The 14,673-nt window shown below is 41.5% G+C and overlaps 2 protein-coding genes across 2 annotated transcripts in view; one reads left to right on the forward strand and one right to left on the reverse strand.

The window, feature by feature from the left end:
• MYH15 (myosin heavy chain 15) overlaps positions 1-7,443 on the forward strand; it is a 47,646-nt gene extending 40,203 nt beyond the window's left edge. The window contains exons 36-43 of the mRNA XM_040054663.2: positions 169-361; positions 1,022-1,225; positions 2,245-2,370; positions 2,753-2,923; positions 3,439-3,543; positions 4,822-4,917; positions 5,431-5,568; positions 7,318-7,443. Coding sequence (XP_039910597.1) covers positions 169-361; positions 1,022-1,225; positions 2,245-2,370; positions 2,753-2,923; positions 3,439-3,543; positions 4,822-4,917; positions 5,431-5,568; positions 7,318-7,335 — 1,051 coding nt within the window. The 3' untranslated portion in view covers positions 7,336-7,443. The remainder of the gene's footprint in view (positions 1-168; positions 362-1,021; positions 1,226-2,244; positions 2,371-2,752; positions 2,924-3,438; positions 3,544-4,821; positions 4,918-5,430; positions 5,569-7,317) is intronic.
• A 1,794-nt stretch (positions 7,444-9,237) lies between these two features.
• Positions 9,238-13,927, reverse strand: HHLA2 (HHLA2 member of B7 family). Its single transcript, XM_040053707.1, is given in 7 exon segments — positions 9,238-9,410; positions 9,650-9,940; positions 11,749-11,814; positions 11,817-12,002; positions 12,452-12,636; positions 12,638-12,752; positions 13,864-13,927. Coding segments are annotated over 7 exon segments (1,080 nt in total).
• Between the last annotated feature and the right edge of the window lie 746 nt (positions 13,928-14,673).

The raw sequence follows: 14,673 nt of genomic DNA on the forward strand, positions 1-14,673 counted from the left end.
GAGGCACGGGAAACTATGTATGTTACCCATGAGTGCTACCTATGTCAGTCAGAAATACACTATTTCTGGAAGGGAGACACTTTCAGAAAGTGAAGTACTGCTGCAAATACTTCTATGTCCCTGCACAGAGAAGAAAATAATTCCATTCATCCTTCATGCCCTTTTCAGGAGAAACCAGCAGCGTGCCATAGATTCACTGCAGTCCACCCTGGATTCCGAAGCCCGCAGCAGAAACGAGGCCATCCGGCTCAAGAAGAAGATGGAAGGGGACCTCAATGAGATGGAAATCCAGCTCAGCCACGCTAACAGGCATGCTGCAGAAGCAACCAAGTCAGCACGTGTCTTGCAGACACAAATAAAGGTACTGGTGTCCCCCAGGCACCCAGTGGTACTCATGGGCTTTACCAAACCAGCAGCGGTGATGGTAATTAAGAGGGAAGCTACTCCCAACAATGTAGGGGAAAGCCTTGGTGATGACATCTGGTGTAAGAGAATACTGAAATGTGGATTTCCTCTCAGACTTGCATACAAGCCGGACAAGATCCAGTTATAAAACCCTTGCTGGCTGCAGCCCCTTGCAGGGGCAGAAAGCTACGGCATGAGGAACTGAAAACCTGTGATCCTCTTGTGAGCTTCCAAGGTTTTTAAAAGAAACAGAGAGCAAGCGAGTTGTCTTGGAGTACAGGGAGTGTGTGTATATTCAGCTCTGTTTTTTGTGTCAACATTTGTAATAGCTTAAACAAAACAAAACAAAAAGAAGTGTTTCTTGCCAAGGCACCTCTTCTGTTGTCTCCTCTCCCAGAACCACCAGCTCTGAGAGATTCGAGCACACAGATTTTTTTCCTCCATTGCACCACATACCACAAAAGCTATTCAGCTTGCAGTTTGGAAATAAAATAAAAATATAATAAATAAAAAAAGCACTGAAATTCTTGAGGTTGGTCCCAGGTAGCTGCTGCAGTCTGGGTTTCTCTGATGTAAGGACAGAGGTTTGAAATGGGGCTGTGTTGTTTTATTTTAGGAGCTTCAGGTGCAGCTGGATGACTCAGGGCACGTGAATGAAGATCTGAAGGAGCAGCTGGCGGTCTCTGACAGGAGGAACAATCTTCTCCAGTCAGAGCTGGATGAGCTGAGGGCTTTGTTGGACCAGACTGAACGGGCAAGGAAGCTGGCAGAGCACGAACTGCTGGAAGCCACTGAACGTGTGAACCTGCTTCACAGTCAGGTTGGCTTTTTCTGTGCCCTCTTCCTCACTGGTTAACCTGAGCCTTCTCTGTTGATCACTGACACTGTTTGTCCATGGCCATCACAAATCAGACACACCCTGGCATCCCTCCAAAGGGAAAATCAGGCAGAGGAGTTAAGTCACTCTGGAGATCTGCCACCTGACTCCAAGTTAGCTGGAACTGATGATTCATCCAACTGCTTTAAACAGCTTCCAGAAAAAACACTGATGGAAAATAAAAAGAGTAAATTTGATTTCTTTCATTCTTCCCTGCTGTAAAACCTGTTTCCTGTTTTAGCTAGGCCATGCCCTGGATAGTGAGGCATTTCTCTGGAGAACAACACAGGTGCTGCTTTTGTGATGTTACTCAGCAGTGAAAACCACAGGGCTGGGCTCTCACGACAGGGAGATGATGCAGGGCAGGAAACCACAAGAACCCACCTGCAGCAAAGTGCTCTCTGTGCCTGCAGGTCTCCATTGAGATCAGCCTTTGGGTGTTGCCCAGATGGACACTGCCATTTCTAAGGTGCCATGGAGGGGCATGTCCTGACTTGACAGCATTTCTACTGAAACCCAAAGCTTCTCATCACCAAATAATAGCCACAAAGAAATGAAAATGTGCTACAGGCTGGCGATGCTTAGCAGTGTTTTCTCCAGCCCATTGGTGATGTTGTTTTAATCACCTCACTGGCTAATTAAGAATCCTTAATTAACCAAAATGAACAGCCTTATTCATTCTTCTATTTCAGCCTATTGCTTATTATTTTATCTGAATCAAAATCTGAATATTTACAGCTTTGAGAGTATTTTTAATATTTCTGCCAGTCTGAAGCTACCTATGCTAGTCAAGCCAGCCCTTACCACATACTCGCGTCTCCATTCCCAAATATTGCTCTGAGTAATCCAGAAATCAGGCAAAAATCAGGAAGTCTTGGTGTGCTATGGTATTTAGAGGAATTGTCTCTAATCATTGCTTTTCCTCCCCTTCCGCTATTCATTTGGGGAAAATTTAATAAAAGAACACAAGCCTGATCAATCAAAAGAAGAAGCTGGAGGGTGACATTTCCCAGATGCAGAATGAAGTGGAAGAATCACTCCAGGAGTGCCGGAATGCAGAAGAAAAAGCCAAGAAAGCAATCACAGATGTAAGTAGGCTGGTTCCTTGCTCACTTCTTTTCATACCACAGCATCCAAGGACATTGTAATGTAGTGAATATCACGTGCTTACTTGTAGGCACTGTAAATGAGAACCCTAGTGGTATAGCACAGGTATAAAGAAAACAAGAAAAAGGGAGAGGTGGAATCTCAAATAAAAGCATTAGAACAGAGAGGGGGAAAAAAGGCCTCCAGGCCTTTTTCTGTCTATTTTCTCTTGTCCAGGCAAGATATGCACACAGAAGGTATTCTGTGCAATTTTGGCTACAATTATCCAAATAAGGGATAGTTCAGGACTGATCTTCCACCATTTATTCTGAAACATAATCCAACAGCATACAGGACTTCCTGTAAAATGTAGTTGTTTTTCAGGCAGCGATGATGGCTGAGGAACTCAAAAAGGAGCAGGATACTAGTGCTCATTTAGAGAGAATGAAGAAGAACATGGAGCAAACCATTAAAGACCTCCAGAAGCGACTGGATGAAGCAGAACAAATAGCTCTGAAAGGTGGCAAGAAGCAGATCCAAAAACTGGAATCCAGGGTAAGTTTCTGAACCAACTGCAGACCCCTGCCTCCTGCTTACAGAATTGGCACCAGACCGGTAGCCTAGTGCTGCTTGATAAGTTCACAGAGATTGAGAAAGGGTAGTATAGACACTTTCTTCTGTTTCACAAAATGAAGGTGAGCAGTTCTTGGAGGCATGCTTCCCCTTCATTATACAGCTACAAGCTGCTGACCAAATGAATGATGAACAGATGAACAAAGCCCTTGATTTAAAAGAATTACAAGCCCCAGCACCTAAAATCAGCAAAAGCTTCTCCAATGCTTGCTTTGGTTAAACTTCTTTGGCCTTTGCACATGTCTGCACCGCTAAGTGATGGTGCAGCTGGAATACTCCTCTGAAAAAACAGCGTGGAAAGGTGTTATTTTGATCTCTTCCTGAAGTTTGACTCTATGGAGATACCTAGCAAGTCAACATTTCCTGAACTGTGAACCAAATTATCTGCTGCTTTACATATATGTAGCATAATGGCAAGGGTTTTTCCTTTTTTGCAGGTTCGTGAGCTGGAGAATGAACTTGAGACTGAACTCCGTCGCAATTCGGATGCCCAAAAAGGAGCCCGCAAGTTTGAGAGACGCATAAAGGAGCTGACTTACCAGGTACGCAGTAACCACCAGTAACCACCACTTCACTGGCAAGAAATGTTGTAAACAGCCTCAGTGTTACAGTGATGGATGAAGGATGGCCTTAGTAAGAGCTTTCTGATCGCAGGAAGCTTTAGGCACAGGAGGAGCATCTGCCTAGGGTGTCCGTCACAGAATGCTTTGGGTTGGAAGGGACCTGGGACATTATCTCATTGCAGCCCCCCTGCCATGGGCAGGGACATCTCCCACTAGACCAGGCTGCTCAGAGCTCCATCCACCCTGGCCTTGAACACTTCCAGGGATGGAGCATCCACAGCTTCTCTGGGCAACCTGTGCCAGCGATCATCATCCTCTTGCCTGATTTGCTGTAACCAAAGCCTCTGTTGCTGGGATTTGGACATTTTTAGCACAGTATTAATATGGAACAGGCTCCAATGACTATTTACAATGCAAGGGAAGAAAAAGCCCAGCTCCATCTCAGCTGTGCTGCTGTTGCTAAAAGAAGGCCAGAAGGACTCAGGTGACTCTAATGCCCTGCTCAGCGTAGGGTTGCTGAGTCCCCGGGCTGTGTCACCTATTATTGAGCAGCAGGGCTCAACAGTCTTGAGCCTCCTGCAGGTTTGCTAACAGCTGCTCATGCTGCCTACCCTTCAAAGAAAGGCCTGCAGCACAGAGTGCTTATCCTTTTGCTTTGAACAGCATTAAGAAGATAAACCCATCCATCTGCCTTAAGAGATTATTTAGCCTCCTACCTGTTGTTTTACTTTGACTTTTGTGTGCAGAAGCTGAAGGTTGTTTTCTTCCAATACAGTGTGCAGGCAGAATTAGCTGGTCCCTCTGCTTATGGAGCATGACAGCTTAAACTAGGGGTTTTTTTTTAACCAGGAATGCCTGTGAATCAAACTTCAGATTATGCAAATTACATAGTTCTAAGCTCACCCATATCTGCTTCAATATATAATGACATACTTTATAATGACAAGCGTGCTCCTCACCCCTGAGCAATAATCTCTGCCTGTATCTGCACACCTCTGAAACATTTATATCTTTCTTTATATACATTTATATTTACACATCTATACATGGGAAGGGCTCTCAGTCTTCACCCTCCACACTTAACATACATCTTCAACGACGATGCAGAAATTTTTCTCATGTGTACACAGGACATAGCTAGTTTGTTCTTTGAGCTGTAAGTTTCTAAAATATGCATGGCATCCCTAATTATTGTATTGTGGGAGATACTTTAAGGCTTTTTATTCTATCAACCCAATTAATGATGTTTTGATGCAGTCAGAAGAAGATAAGAAGAATCTTGCCAGGATGCAGGATCTGATTGACAAGCTACAATTAAAAGTTAAGAGTTACAAGCACCAAGCAGAGGAAGCTGTAAGTAACTATTTCGGCTTTTTACCTTTGAGACATGTATTGTTCTAAACCCATAATGTTTTATGCAGAGAAACTTCTAGTACCAATACACATTTTGCGTCCATAAATATTTCTTTTCATATCTATATAAGCCCTGAATATAAGACTGTATTTATATTATACACAAAGTAAAATAGCATATGTGTTGCTTATATTTAAGAAAAAACATTTCATTTTATCCTAAGACTGCAGTATAATTTGCAAGAGAAGGGGAGGAAGGGAAAGAAAAGGAAGGACTTTTTTCCTCCTAGCCCCTTAGAAGACACGTTGAGAGCCTCTCAGTTCACTTAACATGGAAAATGCCACTAGAAATATCAACTCTGTAAAACAACAACCACCTCAGTTCTGCAGGAGGCAATTGGAGCCCGTACAGCTGTTACCTACTCATGCTGAGCACTTTCCATTCCACTTGAAATTAAAAGCTTTGTTTCATGTGGACAGGAGGAAATCAGCTGCACTGTTTTTTCTCACCAGGAAGCTCAAGCCAATCTGTACCTCTCAAAGTACAGAAAACAACAACATGATCTGGATGATGCTGAAGAAAGGGCTGAAATAGCTGAATCTCAAGTTAATAAACTGAGGAGCAAGTCGAGAGATATTGGCATGAAAAAGGTATGGTCATAATGTATGGGGTAGATGTGAGTGTTTAACACACAATAGTGGATGCTCTGTATCTGTTACATCTCTGGAAGGAGTGTCGACTAGGAAAAATTCTTGGGTTTCTACATTATTTTTTGTTTCACTCTGGCCTTTATTTTGATGTTAAGGTAAACTGTAGGACAGCAACCTGACACTTACACAAAATATATTCTCTGTATTTCTGATGTCATTTAACCTCTGTTCTCAGCAGCCAGAAGCAGAACTGCTGATTTGGTGGATTTGTTTTGGGGTTTCTTTTTGCAAGGGATATCAGAAGACTCCACCTTTTTCTCATCCTGATGATGTAGATTCCTACATATGTAGTATTAACACATTAGCAGATATTTTAACATTGCTCTTTCAATGAACTCTTGTATAGATTTGAAGAGCTGGATGAAAAGAAAATATTGGTGATTAGTCATTTAGGTGCTGAGAAGTCATTAGTGATTAGAAATATATTTGTGGTGTTTTGCACTTGAACTAAATGGTAGCAGAATAATGTAGATGAAACTAGAAGGCACTTAAGAACTTAGTCTGGAACAGAAAGCAAACTTATCTATGCTTGCTTTGTGGCAAAAAGGGCAAGTAAGAGAGGGAATGATAGAAAGAGGAGCTGGATCATTGCTAAATCTATTTCATTTGCAAGTGAAACAAACTTCCATGCTTAACATCACGTAAGTTTTATGAAGTTGATAGCTCCCAAGCTAAGAAAGGGGAGAAAACCCCTTTACACTCTTAATTTCTGCATTTGTGTTGGCCTAATGAAGCCACCTTTGACAGATATAAATGACTGTTGCTCCACCATCTAGAGCAAAGCTACATTAAAACTACCTGAATATCGGGTTTCTCACACATTTACTCGCAATGGAAGAGGTACCGTAACTGAACCTCAAAAGATTTGCAGCTTTTAAGGATAAAAAAATTCCACAGATTTTTCTAAATTATTCTACCCCTACCAAAAAAATCAAAACTAATATAGATTCATTTAAAGATTCACAAAGCCATGACATCACATAAACACTGAAATCGGTACACCATGAGAATATATTTTTTTTTTCAATACTGTTAAGGTTGCTGTTTATTTCCTGTACCTTACTGGCACCCTCTTTCTGCCTCAAATATGCAGAAATCACAGAAGAGTGGATGCCTGTTTTTACCAGTCAGTTGGTGTTTGCCAACGCTGATTGCAGCTCTGGCAGCGGAGCAGAGGTTGCGCTGCCAAAAGATGAGCTCAGTGGCGCACGCAGAGGTGGCAGCTCCACAAGAAGAGTCTTGTGGCAGCGACTGCAGGAGCTGCCAGGAAACACATTCAGGTGGAGACTGCTGTCCCAAAAATCAGGACCTCTCCTGTGGGGAGAGAAGGGCACTGTAGAGACTGTTTTAATCCTGTAACATTAGAAATATCTTGTCTACTCCTACCAGTACCCATTTCCTGGATACTCTGGGGAGTGTGTGTCATTCAGAGCACCACCATCTATTGGAAAAGGGTTGCAGAAGTCCTCTGCCATCAAAAGGATCTATATAATCTAGAACAATGACAGGATACCTGCATTGTTAGCTGGAGTAAGAGGGCAAATGTTGGCTAGATTGCTGCTAGTCGGTTTCAGATACAAACTGGTAATACCAGGGAGCAGAAGCATTAGTTAAGCTTTTGTCACTTGTGAATTTACCCCATGACACTTCTATTTTTAATAGTTGCATACTATCTCAATTGCATTTCAGGTTCATGAAGAGGAATAAAGAAGTCCAAGCTGACAGAGAAGAGAAAATACTTGACACAATGAGGCACAACTGAAAGCAGATGTAGAAAAGAAAAGCACTTACAGAAATAAACATCAAGTGAAAATCCAAACAGACTGTATAGTGTATTTCATTCATTTATTTGTGTTTCTATTTTGCCAAGCCTCAGGGATCAATAGAAGATTACTTCTTGCCAACAGCCGACTTCATTATGTTGGAACAAATCCTAATTGGCAGATCTCTGACAAAATCAAAACTAAGGGCAAAATCCAGTCATGCTGCACAGCCTTACATATTTCATATGCAGATTGTTAAAGCAGCTGTCCTGGTTTATGAACAGTACTTCAGTTCACTCTCTCAAACCACACTGCCACTCTCTTGCTCTCCCTCCCCTTCCCCCATTCCCACTCCCAGAATGGACTTGGGAGTTGAAAGCACAAAAGGTGAAAGACCACAGGCTAAGAACGTTTTCCTGGAAACAGCAATGAGATAAGAAAATGAATAGTAACAGCAACAACATTAATTAGAAAAGTGTACAAAAGAGAAATGTACATTTCTGCACATGCAGAAATGCTCACTATGGACCCCTCCTTTAAGGAACTCCTTTTACCCCAAAGAGAGTTGTCCCCCCCACCCCCCACCCCAATGCAGAGGGGTGGTATCAAAATAGAGTTCTGGTCATGCTGCCTCATGGCTATTGCAAAAAAATAACCCTGTCCTGGCTGGAACCAGGACAGCAGTACAGATTATACCTGTGGAAGGAGACAGCCCTTAAAGCTGGCATAACCCAGCTTCCAATTGTCCTGCCTGTAGGACCCTGAGCTTTGGAGGAGAGGAGAAAGTAGAGATCATCACATGAACACTCAGTTTATTAGCTTCCACTACCACCAGTCAAGGGACTTCTCTTTGCCAGCTGCAGGACAGGCACAGGAGATGGTATCGAGGGATACTCTCCCTGTGGCTCAGAAAGAGAGAATTCTCTTAAATCCTTTCTGCCTTTAAACAGGGAACTGGTCCATGGTGGTTTAACACCAGCCAGAAAATTAAACTCCAAATAAGCCACTCCTAACTTAAACTCCAAATAAGCCATCTCCCACCCTTACTCTCTGGTAAGCCAGAGGCAAAAGCACAGACTGTGGGATGATATAATTTACTGAAAGCAAAGAGCAACAATGTTAATAACAAAAGTATACAAAAAGAGATGCTTTACCCACAAAAAGGCGTTCACCACCTCAACTTATATCCACATGGCTGCTGGGACAAAGACAAGATGGCAGCCATTCCAGTGCTGCCATCCACGTGTTTTTCCAGACAAAGACAAGGTGGCAACCATTCCCACACACCATGTGGCCCCCGGGACAAAAGCAAGATGGTGGGGGAGGCTCCCACAGCCAACATTTCCTATCCCTTAGCCCAAGACAAGAGAAAATAATGATGGACAGACCCCCAAAAGCTGGATTGTCCATGTCACACTGCCCATTTTCCAGACTGCTGTGCTAGGCTGTGCTTGGCAGCATTCAGCTCCTCGCACCTCAGTCTGCCACAGTTTTGTGGCATATTGTCACTTATTCTACCCCCTTTTCTGTTATGTTGCCTCTATTTTTCATCTTCCTGGCTTGCTTCAAGTTCTCTTCTTTGTTTAGAAGAAGTGCCCTGTCTTCTCAATCTTTTAGGTGATTGTATTTGATTGTGTGAAATGTGTCTGTGCTACTGTTGTACACGCTACTGACAATGAAATAACTGTAACTAAGTTTCCACAGCTGAGAATTTACTATAGCTCATAAAAGCACAGGAATGCATTTAAACATATATATCCCCAGGCCTAAAAAAGGCCTGCTGCATAGAATTAAAGCTTTGAAAATAACAACTGTGTTCTCAGCAAGCTTTCTTCTGCAGCTAAACTTATATCACATGCTTTGGGCTTCCCATCATCTCTCTGTGACATTTAAAGCTACGTTTGCCATCACCAAAGCATTTAGGACAGAATTCTGAAAGCACTGCTGTGTCCTCAGCTATGAGAGCAGTTGGTGGCAACTGAAGGCAGCCACTGATTTTGTAACCTTTGCCACAATAAGCTGCTGACTGAAAAAAATAAAACTTCTACTCTTTAAATAAACGCATCTTAGGTAATTTTTTTTTGTCCCTGAGCCAACAAAAATAAAATATGTATCTCTTCCCCCAACTGTACCAATCACACAAAGATGGTTTATCTCAGTATTTTATAGATTTCTGATTGACTCTGTGCATTGTGCAAAGGCTGTGCATTGTCCTAACTGGTCATCCATCCTCTGAAGCAGAAGGAGCAGGAACTTACCAACATGTAAAGTTCTCACAGTAAGTTTTGTGTAGAGAGGTGTTGAAATATTACACAGATATTCTCCACTGATGCCTGCAGTGAGATGATCCAACATCAGTGAAAAGTCATTTTCGTTAATCTGGACCCGAGGCTGGTGAGAGTGAGACGTGCCATTGAAGGGGGCCAGGACTGAGGTCACTGCATTTCTGTGTAATGTCCAGACAACACTGAAAGTGTCAGTGCTTGCCGTGTCATTGCTGCGCTCACAAGGAGTTACAGTGCTACCTCCTTCCACATTAAACAGGTGGCCTGAAACAGATAAAGAACTCTCTGCACTTTTTTTGGAAAATACTCTGAAGGTTATTTAGAGATTTTCTGATTTTTTCTCTGAGGTTTGATACTACCATGAACAAATACAAAAACATATTTCACTACTTTGATATCGTATTCAAATACCACAGTATGTTTCTAGAAGCATCTTAAGATTTTGAAAACAAACCTATATTACACTAAAAAATCTAATAGGTGTTGGCAATGAAAATCCTTTTTTTTTTAACTATATTTCCTCTAATTGAGGGGCTCATTAATAAAAGTGATTCAATCTAGTCTAGGTTACTGTGTAAAACAGCAGGAAATTCCACATGCTGAGAGCAGGGAGAAAATTCAACTGATTAGAAACCTGCACATCTGAAGGAAAAGGATAAAACACAACATAATTTAACTAAAAGAATAAAAGGGTTGTATGTAGTTGGAAATAACTTTCAGATATGGGGACCGTAAGTACTTTACTTGTCTATGTTGAACATTTAACAATTAATAGCTTTAAAAAACAGGAAAGGGAAGGAGAAGACAGGTAAGTGGAATCAACATCTAATATATAAAATACTAATACAAGACAAATTAACATCATAGCACAATTAACTATTGATTTGACAGAAGGGATTTGACAGCAGTGGTGGCTGGCAGTCAGCTGGAGAGGAAGATAATAGATTACTTTGACATGGTATAACTAGACTTGATTTCTGTGGGGGGAGGTTTAATGAACAGAGGTGTGGGGCTGAAAAATCATGAAGACAAAAAAACCCAAAATTGTACCCCACACTGTTATTATAGAAACAAAAGGCAGGCAGTTTGTTTTCATAATATGCAGGTTAGATGGATGCAGGGAAATGCAAATACATGTGTAATGAAACATACCTTTTTCTCTCGTGGATCAGAGGCAGACATAACAAAACAGACACAGGGCACTTGTTAGCTACTATGACACCATACTTAAAATCTTCCATATTATAAGCTATTCCATGTAAATAAAAAACTGCACTCCTGTTCTGGAGTTTATGCAGTGGGTTAGGAACTGAGAGTGTCTGGGTACACTTTAGGGGGTAATCAGGGTGATGGAAGCATCCATGGACATCTCACAAGGGAACTGCTCTTGCATTGCTCTTCTTTCTATTAAAAATATTTCCTAAGAAACAGGAGAAGCTGAAAAGCGCCAGTTATTTACTTGAACTGAATTTCCAATGAAATTCAGGAGGAAGACAAAGCAGAGTTGAAATTTCATAGTCCTGCTTTTCCTTAACTAACAAAATGAGCTGTTGTTCGCTTAAATGCAAACTGCTGTTCTCCATTCCCATGCAACCCAGCACTCAGACTGGTACTTAAGGATGCATATGAAGAGAAGTACAATGAAAGGATCAAACAGAATCAATGAAAGTCTGGCAAAAGATGGGAAATGGACAGAGTAAAGATCACACACAGCTGGAGCAGCAGGCAAACTTTTACCTCCCTCACAGAACCCACATATTCTCTAAGGTTTCCATGTATTTTGACCAATAGGCAAAACTCTTTTATGGATAGAGGGTAAAGTTTGTTTATCAGGCACCTCTTAAAATGTGAATCTGATATAGAAAAGATGTTAAGAGTAAAGGTAACTTATAGAAGGGTGAGCTAGCCCCTCTCATTCCTACTTCTTGGAAGTAACTTGTAATGTTGCCTTGTAATCCTAACAAACACATTTCAAAGAGAAAGGTATCTCCTTTTGCACTGTCCCATATCCATGTTGCCATGAAGCCAGCTGTGAAATTCAGTAACAATGCACAAAGAGATTTCATTCCTACCTTGCATCTTCCATTCAGCTGCCCACACTTCATGATGAAAATGAATATGACAGTAGTATCTGTCATGTTTATAGTGTCCTTGTCACATCTTAAGAGAATAGAAAACTCATTCCTGGTTTCCTCCCGATCTGTCTCTTGGATGGATATATTGCCTTGTACCCAAGATATATTTGGTGCTGGATAAGAGAAAAAGGCATAGCACTTCAGTTTCCTTTCTGTCTTTGTCTTTTGGTTTTCCAGTGCATAAGAAGGAGCTGTAGATTAAAAAAAAAAAAAAAAAAAAAAAAAAATCCTACTACTTACAAAACAATTTTTAACTTGAAGTGATTGCTCTTTTGAAATACCACTGGGGAGAATAAATATAGCTGAGAACAAAACTTAATCTGTGTTTGATTTCAGAAGAAAGCACACCTACTTACAATGCCAAGATTTGTACCATCCTGAGCAGCACATTATGCGTACCATGTAATTACCCCTTAGAAATCAGGGAGCAGTAGGTTATGGAAACAAGTGCTGCACTAAAATTTTCCAATCCATATTATAACATAAGAGAAAAAAAATTGCTTCATAACACCATCAGACCCAAAAGGTGCTCTGCTGGGTTGGAGGATTTTGAATCCATGGGAGAAACAACACAAGAAATTCTGTTGGTGCCATCCCATTTGTGGTGGTGCAATCCAAGGGCTTTTGACGTCTTACTGACTTCTCACGCGTAGCAGCACTTCCACTTCTGTTCGATCTGGTACTGTTCCCACGTAGCCCTCATCAGTCATGGTCAGGTTACTAAGTTTCAAGCAGGCATTTCCACTAGGGATGTTCTCCCGGAAAAGGTGTGCTCTGAGTCTGTAATGTGGATCTTGTTCTTTCAGTTTCTGCTGGTAGTAACTGCACTTTCTTGTTCTTTTTGCTCCAGTGAATTACTTCATCATGACCAGGTGGGAAATGACAAGGGAGGATGCGGTCCCTGGAAAACAGCCCTGTTACTTCTTCCTGTTCTGTAAAACCTAAAGCCCATAAGTACAAATGAATACATTTAATCCAGTCTGCAAGTATATTTCTGCCCTTTTTTATCCCTGACAAAAAAATGCTCTTGCAGGTGTTCCACTGTCTCTTTCATGGCTTTTTTGTCACATTAGTCTCTTGGGGCAGCAAGGGTCTCCATTCAGTTTAATCAGGATTATAACACAGAGCTCTGCTCTTTGAACATCTAATCAGTTTACATAGAAATCACAAATAAGCACCTACATCTCCAAACCAGCACACTGCCATCTTACCACCTGAGCTTCAAATGTGTTTTCACACCTTGAACCACATCTTTTCCGCCTCAGACTTTAAAAGCCTTTTGAGCTGCAGTTTCGTATGTGTTCATTCACACTGCCACGCTGCAATGCCCCGTGTTACCAGCCACCCTCACATAGTGCCAAGCAGTTGTACCATCACAGGAAAAAAAGACATGGTGCTGCAACTCGTGGGAAGGACAGAATTTCTTGAAACAGCTTTGCCACCACAGACAGCATCAGGAAGCTCTGTCCCAGCCCCTTGAGATAACTAAGGTGTGCACTCCACAGATTGACACCCAAGTGGCAGCACCTCATTTCTGTCAACACTTAACTTAGGCCTTGCTAGCATATAAGAGCAATTTGAAGTTAATCTTTTAAAAAAACTGACTGCATTGACTTAGCATCATCACGTCGACCTTCTTGGCTAAGGTCAGACAACCTGCTAGGCTGGTAGTGAGTCCCCAGGGGCAGCTGCCTTCTCAGACATTCTGATGCCCCCCTCCAGCTCATCTGGCAGAACAATCCAAATTATTTTCCTTAGTCTTCTCAAAGCAAAGTCAGCCGATTTGCTGCCAGCCATTTTCAGTCTGAACTGAAAAGCATTGCCTGCTGAGCCGTGGGGCAGAAATGTTGGCAGGTAACAGTCTGGGGGCTCCACGTGCCCAATGGCCACAGTCATCCACGCAGCCACCTGACAAACAGTCTTTTGCTTCAGAAGTGTTTTACATTACCCAAAATCGACTCTTTACCATTAATAAGCAGTGTTTGGATTCATTAACTCTCCTTAATAAAAATTACTAATAATGGTCTTTATTATTTTTCAGCTAAAATCTACCCCAAAGTGTAGCTTTGATGTGAAATAAACAGATCATAATAGCTAGTGTGTTTTGTCCTTTCATTTCTTAATGGGTTTGCAGATTCATGTCAAACTGGCAAAATAAAAGCAGGGGAGAAAACCTGTTTAAATGCAGATCAAAGACATGCCCATATAATATAATTTCCTTCCTACAGCTTGCTAAGGACTATATGCCTCTGCCTCCCATTTTTTGTTTGCAACAGACTTGGTCCAGATTTTTCACCCTACAGTCATTCATTATATGATCCTATGCATTACATAATGGTGGAGGCCCTCCCATTACCTTGTAGCCCCTTGCAGATCGATACTATATTTTTAATAAATAGAAAGTGTTTAGTCTCAGTGTTGTTGCAGGGCTAGGGAATATTAATCTTCATCATTCCTGAACAGGACACCAAGGAAAACTGGTCAAGTAAAATTTGCATAAGGATGTAAGATGTCCCTTGTCAAGCTTGATTTTCTTTACTTCTTAAAATATTTTTCTGATTACTGCAACATTTGACTTTCTGGGGTAGGAAATTTGACTGCATTTGTAAGTACTGCACATACAGAGAACTTTTCACGCTTTTTACACTTTCAAAAATGTGTGCATGGAAATCTAGGGCAGGAATGCAAAGGAGGATGAGACTCTCTCATCATATCTTCTGTTTTGTCAGACAGCAATGAACTGGAACCTCTCACGCATAACAGAAAAAGAATAACCTTACTGTAACTATTACCTGAGTGGAAGAAGAATGCAGTCTTACTATCCTAAAATACAGCATACCCCAGTGGAGAAATTACCTCATG

Source organism: Hirundo rustica, chromosome 2 (genome assembly GCF_015227805.2).
Source record: "Hirundo rustica isolate bHirRus1 chromosome 2, bHirRus1.pri.v3, whole genome shotgun sequence".
NCBI classification, from domain to species: domain Eukaryota; kingdom Metazoa; phylum Chordata; class Aves; order Passeriformes; family Hirundinidae; genus Hirundo; species Hirundo rustica.